The 15,829-nt window shown below is 45.1% G+C and overlaps 1 protein-coding gene across 1 annotated transcript in view; it reads right to left on the reverse strand.

The window, feature by feature from the left end:
* The window catches only part of ARHGEF3 (Rho guanine nucleotide exchange factor 3), a 345,442-nt gene that overhangs the window by 232,894 nt on the left and 96,719 nt on the right, over positions 1-15,829 (reverse strand). Inside the window, exon 3 of the mRNA XM_056129189.1 lies at positions 3,682-3,745. Coding sequence (XP_055985164.1) covers positions 3,682-3,745 — 64 coding nt within the window. The remainder of the gene's footprint in view (positions 1-3,681; positions 3,746-15,829) is intronic.

Genomic DNA, 15,829 nt, shown 5'->3' on the forward strand with positions numbered 1-15,829 from the left:
ACTCTAGCCAAAAAGAAACATCCAACCCCAATCCCCCATGCTGCAATTGTGCCTGTGGGCACAACCGATGCAATGAAAGTTTTCTGGCTTTTAGGGTTACAGCATAATTCCTGAGCAAAACTTCTTCAAACTTCTTGGAGAGCACTTTTGCTTCTCCCCGAATATCTACTCGATAAGACTCCAGCTCCAACCCCACCCTCTCTCCATGCCCTGTCCCCTGGTCCCTCCAGAGTCCCCCCACCCACCCACCCACCCACACACACCCCAGATGGGTCTACTTCCCTTTCCATCCAGAGCAGTTTCCCAAAGTGAGCAACACTGCCCCCTGGGGGCACCTGGGATAATGAGGGGAGCAGTAGTAGTCTTGGGGGAAGTTAGTTGGGGAGGCACTTTCTGTTTGATTGCTTAAAGAAGGTAGATTTCCAACGGAAATTTAGATAATTTTTAGGTAAATTCAGATCATTTTTAAGGGGACAAAAAGTCAAATAAGTTTGGGAGCCTTTAATCTAGAGTGATGTGTTTCCTTCTCTAGACTTTCCAGTCCATTTTTCCCTCTATACTAGCCCCTTCCTGCCCAATGCCCCCGCAAATATACAAATATAGAGGACTGGAGAGAACTACCACAGGATCCTTTTATTCTTCACAAGCTAAAGAGGAATGAACTCGCAAATGCTATTATGGCTCTCTCTGCCAACATCGATAACTACGGGAAGTCTGTCAGCACCAAGGTTATGGAAACTTCCTTTCTAAATAAAGAAGAAAATTAAAGGTTCACAGAAAGCAAACTCTGCCCCAAGACAGTGTGCCCAGCTCAGTCTCACAGGACTTATACTCAGATTTCTTTTTAGAAAATACATCTATGACAATGCCCCAATGTCTTCCTTCCGGTGTTCTGGGTCCGTTTCCTTCTGGGCATCAGAAGGACGGCCACAGGCACTTCCTGGCTAGGCAGGGGCTGTTCTCACACAGTGTGTTCCCTTCAACCCCCATCTTGGAAGAATATTTCTCTTATGAGGCTCTGAACAGTTTGCCTCTGGTATAATTTGATGCCACTTTGTTCAACATTTCCAGTTAGGCCAGGGCAAATCAACGCAAAAAACAAGAGACAAGATAAACACAACTGACCTAACCTAACAGACTACTTGCTCCTGCAATTTTAATTATTGAAGAAAATGTTGTGAGCTGGCTAACAATTTGAGGGCTGAGAAGCTGAAATCTATGACACCAATTTGGTTGCAATTAGCCGAGGGCAGTTTCTTTGCATGCCTGTTAATGAATGGCTAATTTTAAATGTTACCTCCAAGGATGAAGTTAAAGAAAGGTCATCTTAACTGAAATGGCTATCTCAAAAATACATAAAACATTTTTCTAGGGCAAACAGTTGAAGAAGTCTCAGGGCCTAGGTGTAAAAATTAATAGCCCTAGTTTGTCTAGGACTAAAAAGTTTTACAAGTGGTGAGACTTTGAATGCTAAAACCAGGACAGTTCTGGGCCAACTCAGAGGCTGGTCATCCATGATATACTTCAAACTCTCGCTATTGATTACTGTTGAGTCAGGAGGTGCAAGGGAAAAGAGGAAGGGAGAGAAAAGGAACTCTACCCAACAAAACAACATGCTCCCAGAAGGTGTAATTTCATTATTGTTCAAAATTCACTATATATAATATATATATATATATTACAAAGTAACTACAATGTGAAGGACTGTGGGTTAAGTTTGGCATATGCAACACATTCCATCAACTATGCTGAAAGTATTCTCTATGTACATAAACTTATGGAAAGTTCTAAGAAGTTGTGCAGTGGTGAGCATATTTAACTTGGTTCACTGAAAGGGTCCTGGGTTTATTTGACCACACAAATCCTTTCTTGCTCAGTTATGATTACCCAACTGAACACACTTCGAGAAATGAAAATCTTATCCACAAGACAATGACCAATTTAGGAGTTACATGACTTATATTTAACACGGCATGCATTTTCTGACAGTAGGTCAACACACTTCTTCAGCAAAAGTTCATACTGTAAACAGAACTAAAGCGGAGCCATGATCAATATATTTTTCAAATAAAACACTTTGGAAAAATGACTGAGCTCAAGGTAGGATATTAAAATATTAATTGACCTAGTAATAAAAAAAGGCGAAAAGTCTTGAAGTTGAAACACAATCTAAAGTGGATTGTGTTGCAGAGGACGGACGGTCACAGGAAACAGATAAATAAATAAACAAATAAAGTGGATTGTGTATCTGATGGATGTGAGAGATTTATTCACCTATTCCATTCATTTAATTGAAAAATTAAATATTCACTATATCATCCAGTGAACAAAAGAGAACCAACCACAAAGTCACTATACATCTGACACTTTGGGCGTCTCATCTTAAATTTCAGTAAATACCACTTAACAATCTCAACAATGATACAAAAGTGCAGTGACATAAGAGAGATGGTCTGACTCATACTCTTGGGGAGGATCATGATGGCTTCCTATAGGAAGTGAGGTCAAAGCTTGGACTCAGGAATGAATTTAGGAGGGCCAGTTGCAACATGTGTAGGAGTACTGAGCTTGGTATTAAGTGTTCTGGGCAGAAGGAACAAGATGTACAAAGGCCTGGAGGTAAAACAGAGCTCAGATCTTGTTCCCAAGCTCAGTGCTAGAATTCATTTTGCACACAGTAGACCCTCAATGCACTTGAACTATTATTAGTATCATTAAATTAAGGGAAAGAACATTGTATCAAAAGGAGGTTAGGTCTCATTCTTCCCGTAGTGTTCTAAGCATTTACACCTTTGTGAATGGAAAAACTTGGATTCCCTTTAAAATCTGTTCAAAACTTAGAGACTTCTGAAAGGCAAAGCACCATCATAAATCTTATGTTTTAACAGGCTGTGCAACTTTCTTTTTTCTCCTCCCTATGTACTGCTTTCCTCCAGATTCCCAAGAAAACAGTCATAATCAACTTTGGCTCCTCCAGTCTCTTCAAAAGGAGCTTCCAGCCCAGACCACATGGTAAGCCACTCAGCAAGTATTGCCCCCCCAAATTCATTTCCTATACCCATATTTTCCTTTGTTATTACGTACTCCAAGCATGACGTGACACTTTCTCTTATGATTCCCATTATTTACACCTATCATGACTGCTATATTGGTGGTGGTGATGGTGGTGCACACCTGGTGAGGTTTACTCCTGGCTCTGTGCTCAGGGATCACTCCTGGTAGACTCTGGGTACCATATGGTGTATTAGGGATCCTACCTGACTGGGTGGCATGCAAAGCAGGTGCCCTCCCCGCTGTACTATTCCAACACTCAGCAGGCGCTTTTTTTTTCTTTTTGGGTTATACCCGGCGATGCACAGGGGTTACTCCTGGCTCTGCACTCAGGAATTACCCCTAGAGGTGCTCAGGGGACCATGTGGGATGCTGAGAATCGAACCCAAGTCGGCCGCATGCAAGGCAAACACCCTACCCGCTGTGCTATCGCTCCAGTTACAGCAGGCACTTCTTGAAACCCTCTTGTCTTATTTTTTAATTAAATCACATTCTCTGGTGCAACTGTGCCATCCTGATTAGTCAAGTCATCAAATGTGGCTTTGGTTAGCAGAGGCTAAGCTGGCCAGGTGGTCACTGGAGCATTCGGAATGTGCCATGTCGCTGTGACAAACCAGGAGAAACACTTACCCCTCTGAAGTTCCAAGTTTTCGGAGAGGGAAACATGAAGTTGTTCTGTCGCTGCCTTTTGGGCCTAAAAGACAAAAGACAAGACAATGAGTCTGGGATGTATCAGTTAGATAGAAGAGATTACTGAAGTCAGGTCTGCAGCTGTATTTTTTTTTCCTAAGGAAATAAGAGAGAGAGAGACTAGGAAAAATGGCCTGGGCAAAGAAAGGAGGCACTGCAAACTTCAGCAGTCAAATACACTCATGCTCCTTCCCAATCCACCCAGGAAGAAAGCCCTCACCCCTAAGATACTGAAGCCCCTTACCACTAGGAAAGTAAAATCTAAAATTCAGCCCAGACACAATCAAGGAGCCAGCCCCAACTCCCAGTCTTGATCTCCCTCACACACAATTCCCTGCTGAGAGCCATCAGGTGATGTTTATAGCTGCGCCTGGGCCCAGAGCAGTTCCTGACCACAACTCACTGGGGGGAGGCCCAGCACCTTCCGTGGGGGCTGTCCGGGAGCTCCCAACTTTCAAGATGACAGACAAGACACCTCACCAGAACTGGGCTCCTCACCTACTAACATCTGCCCATGAGTCTGTCCCCACACCCAGGATGAAGCAGCTCCCCTGGGGTGAGCACAGGAGCCAGGGCAGGAGCACAAGCCAGGCAGGCCAGCAACTCCTTATTCCATCTTGTAAAGTGAGTCCAGTGAGGGAGCTTCCGGGCTACCAACAGGGACACTTTTGCACCAGGTTTTGATTAAGTTACAAAACACCTACCCCCACCCTACCCCACTCATTTTTTGTCAATACAGATGTCCAACTTTTATGTTTAAGTACCAGCTCCCTGTAAAGCATCCCTGAAAAGGGTCTATCTTGGGCTTGTCTGAGGATTTTTGTCACTGTTGGAGCAGAAGGATTTCACAGGTGATTTTCTATGTGCCGGTGACTTCTGGGCTTGGACCCTGTGTGATAGCAGCCTCCTGACCGCCAGAAAGCCTCCAGTGAGCATGGGGTAGCCCTGAGGCCTGGGCAGAAACCCCCCCGTTGGCTCTACCGTACAAGAACTATAAACAGGGGGGTGGGAGGGATACTGGGATCGATAGTGGTGGAGAATGGGCACTGATGGAGGGATGGGTACTCGATCATTGTACAACTGAAACCCAAGCACAAAAATTTGTAAGTCTACAACTGTACCTCATGGTGTTTCACTAATAAAAATTTAAAAAAAACTATAAACAAACACAAAGCACCCTAACGAGTACTGGGCACTTAAAAGAGCCTCTGCCGGTTGTGGGTGCATGTTAATACTTCCTATAGCAATCTCATTGCACTTCATCCTGTGAGTTGGAGTTCATTCATGTGCCCATTAAATGTTTAATGAATAAGAAAACAGGCTAGAGAGATCGTGTAGCGGGTACAGCGCTTGCCTTGCATGCAGCTGGCCTGGGTTCAATCCAAGGCACCCTGTATAGTCCCCCAAGCACCGCCAGGATAATTCCTGAGTACAGAGCCAGGAGTAGGACCTGAGCATTGCTGATCTGCCTCCCCACCAACCACACACACACACACACACACACACACACACACACACACACACACACACACCCCAAAAAGAAAGAAATGATAAAAACAAATAAAAAGGGAAAAAATGGAGGGAGAAAAAAAGACTAAAGGAGTTTAAGAGGCCTGACTCTCATCTACAGATGCTATCAGAAATCTCATCTGCGCAGGCTGAGCTAAAATCCTATGGGGGGAATGCAGTTCTTAGCCTCAAGACTCCAAGCACAAGACCTCCAATCAATGTGCAAAACAGGGAAATGAATGCCCACAACCTAAAGTCAGGACAGGTGAGGGCTCTGGCTCCAAGTGCCACTATTAAGTTCTCAGTCACCATCAGCAGACCCCACCGGTCCTCGCTCCAAGAAACGGGGTCACAGGACTGACCCGGGGGAGCTCGGCTAGCCAGATGGGAGCTTCTGCCTGAGGTCTCTGGGTCTCCCCACCTGTACCTTCCTCCTCCTACTCAGCCATGCTACAATAATAACAACCCTGGCTAATAACATCTCCAGACAAACAGAGAAGGCGGGGGCAGCCCTTTAGGTTTAATACTCTTCTCTATGGAGTAAAATGTTGGTGTAAGTTCTAGAAGACATTTCTCCGTTCAAAGGAAAAAGCGGCTTAGAATTCAGTCATACATTTCCCTCCCCTCCCCCAGGCATAATTGGGTTCTGCTTTCCTAATTATTTGATGAGCTTCACTGCTTTCAAAGCAACAACACAGACTAGCACATTTTGAACCAATGTGTTTGTTTCATGCACTGCAGAAAATGATCGCAGTAATTAACACTGATTAAGTCTCAGGAGGTGCCATGGAACTGTGCTAAGCACTTTACCTCCGTATCTAAGTCTCACAGTAACAAGAAGATAGATCATTCTATTAGGTGATAAGGTTAAGTGCGTGATCTTCAAGGATTATAACAGTATTATGTAATACTTTACTTGGAATATGTTCTAATGCCATCTACTTTTAAAGAAATATCATATACTGTCATGTGATGTTTACTACAATAATGGCAATATTTCCCCCATTTTACAGATGTGATCAACCGAGGCTAGAGAGGTCAGACCACATGCTGGAAGTTTTACAGCTGGTCAGAGGCCAAGCTGGGGAACACCACCCCTCCCCCCCCAGGTGCGTGTTCAGATTCAGAAGGTGCTGTCTCCCTGGTGGAGAGAAGCCCTGGAATACAGAGCCCCACCTGTTTTGGAAAGAATGCAGCATGGGGCACTCTCAGGAAAGTGGGCACCAGCTGGTTCAGCCAGACTTCACCCTCTCAGGCAAGGAAACGCCCCAGAGCAAGCCTATGGGCCCAGGACACCCGGGCATCCCTCTTGCTGGGAAAATTGGGAGGCAAGCACCGAAGATAAGGGCCGCCCCACCCCGTGCATTCCATCACCAGCCAAGCTTCCAGATCACTCCCTTAGAGTTCCTTTAAACAAGATGTTTCCCAAGAGTCTCTCCAGTTTGCACCAATGCCAATGCTACCTCCCAGGAGGCCTTAAAGGACAGCATCAGGGAATAAACCCACTCTCCGGAGAAAGTTCCTTTCTGCAGCCCAGGAAGAAGCATCTGAGCACCTATCAAAGCAGGTCCTCGCTAGGGAGGCCAGATAACAGAGCTGTATCTTCTGTTTGACAAGCAACTTCTTAGGGCTCTAGAGGCATCAACACCAGTGATGCAGTTCTGCAAACTTCCCAGAAACAAAGAGAAGCAGGGGACCTCCAAATGAGGTGGGGGTGGGCTAGCAGAAGGCGGTATCCCTCACCCGCTGGGCCCAACCCTCAACCTCTCAGGTGCGGGGCAGGAACACATGCACACAGGACAAAGCTGGGGAACAGCCCCCTTCTAGAGAGATCCAAGAGGGAAAGACACTGAGCGTGAAGGAACTGCTGAGGCAGGAGCGCAGACAGCTTCTTTCCCAGTAGGTGATCACTTGGCAAAGGTGGGAAGAAAACCCTGAGTCTGCACTTCAGGGAAGCAAACATTTAGACATGGAGAAACGCCCGAGGTGGGAGTGCAAGATCCAGATTCCAGGGATACTTTGGGAATGAACTTGGATCCACGTGTGTGAGGCTGGAATCAAACAGAACAAGTGGGGTGGCAAACATCCCCCGGCATGGGAAAACAAACATGACTGGTCCTCACCCCTGAGAAGGAGCCGGGAGGCCATTCCTGCTCCTGAGAGGGAGGGTCTGGGTGTGAGAGGGAGAGGGAGAGGCTGGTGTTTCCGTTTTAAGGAAGCCTATAGGGAGGAGCCCCAGAGGACTTCCATCACCATTCGAGATACTTCCCTGGGGAAAATACAGGCCTCACCAGGACCCCGCGGAAAGAACTCAGCCACGCAATGAATGAGAACAGGAGTCACTGTCTAACCCCCCCCCCACCCGCCCAACTTCTCAGAAGAACACTGTCCAGTAGAAATACTATGTGAGTCATATATCCAACTTAAATTTTAGCATCGATCCCATTAAAATGAACGGGCAGGTTCAATTTTTTAATAATATGGTCTGTCTACATCTATAGCCTAGATATTACCACTTCGAGATGCAAACAAAGAAAAATATTAGAGCTGGGGATACGGCTCAGTAATAGAGCACTCGCCTTGCACGTACGAGGCCCTGGGTTTGAGACCTGGACACAGCAAGAGAATCAGTCATATAGGAGATATCTGAAGGGGTGTTGGAGCCAGAGTCAGTGGTCTTTAGGGGACCCCTAGCTGTACTCAGGGATCCTGTGCAGTGCCGGGATCAAAACAGTGCCAGTTACATGCAAGGCAAGTGCTTTATCTCCTGTACTGTCTCGCTGGCTCTGTTGCAAATATTTTCCTTTTCCTTTTATTTTTTTTTTGTATTCCATTGAGTATTTCACCCTTATCAGAATTCCTCCCCCCCCCCCCCCCGCATCCTGCAGTGCTGGGGAGAGGGGCTATTCAGGGGAATGGTGGGAGCCTCTTGGGCCTGTTAATTGCCACTAGTCACTGCAAGTGCTGACAAGCATATATGTGGCACATGGACTGCACCACCAGGCTGATCAGCGGCTACAGAAAAACAGCACATGCCACTGCCAAGAGCCTTCACCTTAGAAAGTCTATTGCTTGGTTTCAGCAGTTAGTGAGCACATTATAAACTGGGACCCGTGTGAAAAGTGAGACCATCTCCAAAATGCTGTCAGGACACATCTTTCAAATCAGCAAAATACCTCAAAATTCTTGGGTTGAATGAGCTGGAGAGCACAGCAGGTTGGGCGCTGGCCTTGTATGGGGCTGATACGGGTTCAGTGGTTCCCTAAGCACCACCAAGAGTAACTTCTGAATTCAGAGTCAGAAGCAACCTATGATCATGACCAGTGTGAACCCCTCCCCCCTCAAAAAATGTCTCAGGCTGGATAGATAACACAGTTACTGGGTAGGGCTTGATCTCCAGCACCACATATGGTGCCCCAAGTCCTGCTAGGAGTGATCCCTAAGCACAGAGCCAGGAGTAAGCCCTGAGCACAGTTGGGCATGGCACCCCAAACAAGCAAAAGTCTTGACAGGTAGTATCTAGGAAAAAAAGATATGCTCTTCAGTGCACAAACATAAATAACCTCCCAGATTGAGCAACAAACAGAATTCTTCCCCAAATGAAGATTTTTTTCCTACCATACATATATGACACAGAACTCCTCTAGTCAAGCTAATTCCAGAATTAGCTATAAAGAAGTGATTGAAATAATTTTTTAAACCCATGGAATTATTGTAATTGTAGTCCCCCTTTTGTGAAATGATTGTTAAGTTCATTTTCTCGCCTAGAAAAAGGGATATTCTTTTTGAAATAGATTTGTAAAAGTTCTTTATAAATTCCAGATATAACATGTAGCAAACAAGTACAGAGCTCATGCTTTAGTAACCAAATTAAAAACACAATAAATTCCATTATCTGAGGAGGTAACATAATAATGTGTATATATCTATAGTGTGTTATTAGCCAATAATTTAAAGAATAAAGTACTGATATATCCATAACATGAGATAATCTAAATACATGCAAAGTGAAAGAAACCAGAAACAAACTGGCAAATATTAAATGATTCCATTAATATGAAACTCAGAATTGCAACTCCATAGAGACAAAAGTATTACTAGTGGTGACTAGGGGCTGAAGGAAGTGAGGAGGCAGGGACTGAGCGTTTACTGGGTACTCTGAGAGTCATGAAAATTTGTAATCAGATTTTTGTCAAATGCGCCCAATACCTTGTATGTGGTGTTAATGTCACTGAATTTTTATATGTATTTTTAAAGTTTTATTATTTACCACAAGTTTTTTAAGTGTAGGAAAAAATAAAAATATTTTAGGCAAAATGAAAAATACATATAATGGGGAAAATCCTTCTGAAATAAAAACGAAAAATAAGGGAACTGGAAAGATAGAATATCTTTCTTTATATGCGGCTGACCTGGTTCGATACCCGGCACCCCATATGGTCCACTGAGTCCCACCAAGAGTGATCCCTGAGCTCAGAGCCAAGAGTAAGTCCTGAGCACAGCTGAGTGTGGCCCCAAAACCAAAATCAATCACTGTAAAATGAAAATCTATCAGCGACTGTGGGAGAGGGAATTCTGTAACTAAAAATTAAGAGAATGAGCAACTAGCCCTGCCTGGGAATGAATTAAAATAATTAAAACTCACCATGAAGTTTCATCAGCACTCAGGAGAAAACATGGTCCTATTTCTGAGACACGTTATGTGAATCATTCCACAATGATAAAAATTCCCACAGTCTCTGCTTCCTCCCACTCTCCACCCCCCACTCCAGACTCCGTTAGGACTGTGTCTGTGACTGTGTCTCAGACTGCATTAGGAACCTGTTTCTGCTCCCACCTCTTGAGCCATTCTTATGCCTTTCCCTTTGGGGATGGAGCTTCCTGCAAAACCTTTATTACAGCTTTTCATGGGTTCTACCTTCCAGGAGAAGCTCTGCAGGTGGCGAATGTCAATGTTGCATTGAGAGTAAGGGGCAGCCAGGCATAGTGGTATTAGAACAGCGTTTCTCAGCTGGGAATCTTAGGCCACCCTGTGGGTTCCCAAGATATTTTAAGGGGAGCACTGCAAAAAGACCAGGGAGCCAACTGATAGGATAGTGGGTGGAGCCCTGCATCAGAGAAAGGAAACAGTTCAGAAGCGGGCCACATTAGAAAAGGGCTGAGAACACCAGCATTGAAGATGGACCCAGCTCTGCAATTCACATTGCATGGCCCAGGATGGTCTTAACTTCTCCGTTCCCTAGCTCTCATCTCTGTTACTCCCTCTGAAGGTTGGCGTAAGAGTAAATGAGTTCCAAGAGTCCAGTCCAGAAACTGGCACACAGAAGGGATCATGTAAGAGGCCTTTTGCTGGTGACGGCCACGAACCAAATGCAGGATTTAGATTCACTGCCATCTCTATGACCACTGCACTACTTAAATATTAGCCAGGGAGGGGGGCTAGAGTGACAGCATAGCAGGTAGGGCATTTGCCTTGCATGCAGCCTACCTGGGTTCGATTCCCAGCATCCCATATGGTTCCCTGAGCATCACCAGGAGTAATTCCTGAGTGCAGAGCCAGGAGTAATTCCTGTGTATCACCAGGTGTGACACAAAAAGCAAATAAAATAAAATTATATATATATATGTGTATATATATATATATATATATATATTAGCCAGGGAACGAATGCACTATTTGCCCTTTTTAAGTCTGTGCTTGGTGGTATGACAGAACAGTCTCATATCATAACACGGTACCACCACAGGCTCTCAGGGAGACAGAGAGAGAAAATAAATCCCAGCTGAGACTCTCCCAAGAGGTCCTCAGAGTCACAAGAGGGAATTCTGAGAGTCAGAGCCATGAATCTTTTCCATCTCAGCTTCCCCTCTTCCCCCAGGCCTCTCTCATGGGAAACTGAAACCTAGTTCACCACTATCTAAGCAAAAGGTCCTCAAATTCTAGTCTGGTCCTTGGCCCAAAACTGTTCAGTGAACAATGCTGGAGCCCACACCCAACTCTAGGGTGAGCACTGAGTAGCATTTTGGATTATAAATCACTTAATCCAAGTTAAATCCAAATCCAAATTAAAGGCTCAGCACCCTGAACAGGTTTCCTTGCTGTTCTTTCATCCAGGAGAATATACCATCAAATGTCAACACTGCCCCAACAAATTGGAACCCCTAAACATTCTGAAAGGCTCCATCCTACCTAAGAAATACGCTGCAAATACCGCCAGATCCGTATTTCAAGCCCACCATGGGTCAGAGGTCACTCATTCACATTTCCATCACGAACTTACTAGAACAAAGAAGATCATCAAACAGAGACTGCCATCACACAAGGCAAACAGAGCATGGAATCTGCATTTCCAAGGCCTGGGTTCAAGTTCACATCAACCAAGTGACTTGGGGCAAATTGCAGATGTTTCTATCTCCAACAGGAAATAGGATATGACAAGACTAAAACTTCCTAGGGTATACCTCTGAGGAGTGAATAAACGATTGCTATAAGATGGTTTGATTATGGGTTCACGCTGAGTATTAATAAATATTCACTCAAATATTGGCTAAGTGTCTACTATATGCCAGGCATCAGCAGAGCATAAAACATAGTTCCATTTTTCTTTTCTTGGAACCCACAATAGAAGGAGACAGATAACAGGCGGTCAAACAAGCAGGATGGGAGCCTAGGGTTGTGGGAAGGACTGCAAGTTTATAAACAAGCTTTCAGGCCTCTTTCCAAAAGGAAAGCTTGAACAGGGACCCATTTGGAAGAAGGGAGAGAAAGTTCCAGAGAGACCCAAGCGCACAGGCAGAGTCCTGGGTTGTGGCTGAAGGCTGGTACCACTGGAGGGGATGCAGGGAGTGAACTGATACAGAGCAAGTAAAGCAGCGGCAGGAGCCATCTCCCACGAGCTCCACTGACTTTCACAAGGTCTCTGGATTTCAGCCAGAAGGCAGTGAAGAGTAGAAAAGCAGCATGGAGTGTTTATAAAAGATTATTCTCCAGGCTGAGTGGAGAGAAAAGAACAGACAACGAGAGTAAAATAAAGCTCAAGTCAAGGCCACTCTCGGGCATTCAGCCTGCAGCACTCAGGATGGTTCCCTAAAGAACAGGATTGCAGGAGATGAGTTCCAGCCCCCTGAGCGTGGTCCCCCAGCTCTACCTTGAGTCCCTGGGCACCACCAAGTGTGTGATCCTTCCTGGATGCACAGTCAGTCTAAGGACCACCCCCAGAGAACTCCTTAACCAAAAGGGCAAGCATGGTGGGTGGCCAGGACTGAGACAGAGAGTAGGGAGCATGTATGTTTACAACTCAGTGACCCATGTTCAACACTGCCAGCAGATTATGCCCAAGCACCCCAATGGAAGTGTGCGACCCCCAACCCTGGAGCACAGTGGCCAAGTGTGGGAACTCCACACACAGATGGGCTACTCTGAGTGAGCATGTGTGTGTGTGTGTGATCCTCCCGTGCCCCCAGTCATGGCAACAATAGCAGCAGAGGGAAGGGGCAGAATAAAACAACAAAGTTTTAGCAAACTGAGCAAAGTTTTAGCAAAGTTTGGATGATGAAGTTTGAGAGAATGACGAAGGCTCCAGGAGAGGCAAGATTGAGGGTGAAAGACTCGAGTTCATGTCACACATGTAAGCATCAAATCAGCCCCCCAAGAGAGAGGGCGGAGTCAGGATTTGGATAGAAGCGACTGGAGACTATTCGAGTCATGAGCCTTTAATCGGAGAGGAGCCTCTACCTAGAGAGACAACCTAGAGAGGGAGCACCCCAGAGCCCAACTAGGAGTGGGTGTCACAGCGGAGGGCTCAACTTAGGAACTCTGCAGCAGATGGGGATATGCCTACTAAAATTTGAAGACATGTCAAGAGGGAAGGGGTGAAGTTGGGGATGAGAACTGGGGCGAACTGGTCTAGAGTCGATAGAACCAATATTTGTAAAAAATAAAAATAAAAAGTTGAATTAATAGGAATTTGGGGTTTAATACCTAATTAACATGTGAGCTCCTGGGGCCAGAAAATAGTTCTGCATCATACAGCTACAGGTATTGTAGCTGTAAAGGTAAGGTAAAGGTAAAGGCCCTCCCGTTGATCATCGATTTGCTCGAGCGGGCCCAGTAACGTCTCCATTGGAGACTTTGTTGTTACTGTGTTTGGCATATCGAATACTCTCGGTAGCTTGCCGGGCAGGAGTCCTGGATTTAATCCTCAGCACCACACAGTCCCTTGAGCAGCACTGGGAGTGAATTTGAGGTTTTATTTATTTGGGGGGCAGAAACATCTGGCAGCATTCAGGGCTTACTCCTGCTCTGTGTTCAGGTACTCATGAGAACATAACTGGTGCGTGGGATCAAACTGTTTTCAGAAGCACGCGAGGCAAACACCTGAACCCCTGTACTCCAGCCCTGGGAGTAAATTCGGAGTGCTGAGCTGGGAGTAAGCTTTGTACTTTGCATCACCAGATGTGGCCAAAAACCAAAAAAAGCACACATACCCTCCAAATAATAATGATGCGAACTCCTGAAAGCAGGCGTTTCATCTTTAAAAAATAATCTATATTTCAAATGACTCATTCCTACCCTCTGGACACCTGACACATGGGGGCTCTTAGAAATAATAAGTATTTCTAAGACTTTTTAAAAAGACTTTTAAATGTTTTCTTGATAACAATATAGATCAACAGAAATTTCCCTCTTACAACGGTATAGAACACAGTAAGAAAACTCATATACGATTGTCCAAGATAGAATGCTTCCCTCCCCTTCCTTGGCTAAAGAAACTATAATTAGTGCTGTTTAATAATTTTAAAAATATTGTTTAATTAATTATATTACTTGGGATTTATTTAGCATAAAAATACTTTTTTCAGAGATGTACAGAAGGTAAGGTGTTTGCCTTGCATGCAACTGATCCGGGTTCAATTCCCAGAACCCCGTATGGGCCCCTGAGCACCACTAAGAGTGATCTCTAAGTGCAGAGTCAGGAGTCAGCCCTGACCACTGCCAGGTATGACCCAAAACACCTCCTCAAAAAAAAAAAAAAAAGAAAAAAAAAAACAGAGAAGGAAAATTAAAAATAACATATTGCCTGGGGCTGGAGAGCTGGTACAGGGATTAAGAAGCCAGTCTAACAAGTGACCCAGATTCTATCTCTGGCACCACATTTGGTCCCCTGAGCCCTGCCTAAAGTGACCCCTGAGCACAGAGTCAGGAATAAACCCTGAGCACCACCAAGTGTGGTTTAAAAATCAAAAGAATTAGGAAGGATGTGTGTTCCCTTCACCCCATCATCAGCCTTCTGGTTAGCATCAACTGAGAAGCGATGGCTTCCCAATATCAGCCTGTGGACCTGGAACACCCAGCTAAGTGTGAACTGGTCTAAATGAGTAGAAATCAGAAGATTTTTGAAGAGTTCTTCCATTAAAAAAAAAAAGAAACGAGAACTCTTTTTTTATCCTATTCACAAAGCACAAGCCTGCCCTGCCATTTCTTGAGTGCTGAGGGGCTGCTTTTCTGAGCGAAGCCATCACGTTCCCTCTCCCCACCTGCAGCCATTGAATCAGGGCTCGTTTTCAATGGGAAAGGCTTCATTACATCCTAAGGAAATCCACATCCTGCACCTCCAGGTCACAGCCCCGGCAGAGAGCAGCCTCAGGTCCCTCCGGAAAGGATAATTAGTTTTCTACCCTTTAATCAAGGAGCGGCAGATTGTTGTTTTTCTAAAGTTTTGCCTGGGGAGAGTGTGTTCTTTCTCCAGCCTGTGTTTTTCTAACCAGGGCTCCTTACCCCTACCCTACCTTCCCAGGGGCCAGGACTGAGTGGCTGCCTTTGTCTGAGGGAGGAAACAAGCTCCCCACTCTCAGAACCCCAGGCTCCTCAAGTCCTCAGACGCTGCGTAGTTCAAGGGGCACCCCAACTCATTAGCGCTGACCCTGGCCAGGAGACTCCTCTATCTACCTGGGATGAAGCTTTTAATTAAGGTTTTTACTTCCCCCAAATCAAAGGCTCATTATGTGTCAGACGTGGTTCTGTGTTCTTAATAAACATTAGCCCCTGTAATCCTCAAAACAATTTCATGGGCTGCTCCATGGCAGAGCACTGGTTTCGCACGTGCACAGGTGAGGCCCTAGGTTAGATCCCTGGCTTGTCAAACAAAACCAAATTTCCTGAGGAGGCACTTGTATTGTCCCACTTTGTCCGTGAGGAAATTGAGGCTCAGAGAGGTTAAATAACTTGCCCCATTTTATACAGTTAGTAGGCAGCAGAGCAGGATTCAAAGCCGGAATTCAGCTAGACTGACTCCAGAGAGGATGGACAGAGAAAGAGCCGGAGAAAGTGGCAGCAAAGACAGAATGGAAGCAGAGATTTCAGCTTACTCATCAGCTTACTTTCAGGTTGGTTTTCTCTTTACATGAGGAGTAATCTAAAGATATAACAATTACAAGAAACGAGCCATTCGTTGCAGGTTATTCTAGATCTGCAATAAAAACCCATGCAGATTAATTGCTATACTTCACTGTTGTATATGTTATACTTTGATAAGAGTTTAGTTAAAAAATGGACATGCCTGAGTTTTCTTAATGTTTT

This window comes from Sorex fumeus, unplaced genomic scaffold (assembly GCF_029834395.1).
Source record: "Sorex fumeus unplaced genomic scaffold, SorFum_2.1 ptg000072l, whole genome shotgun sequence".
In the NCBI taxonomy this organism is placed as follows: Eukaryota; Metazoa; Chordata; class Mammalia; order Eulipotyphla; family Soricidae; genus Sorex; species Sorex fumeus.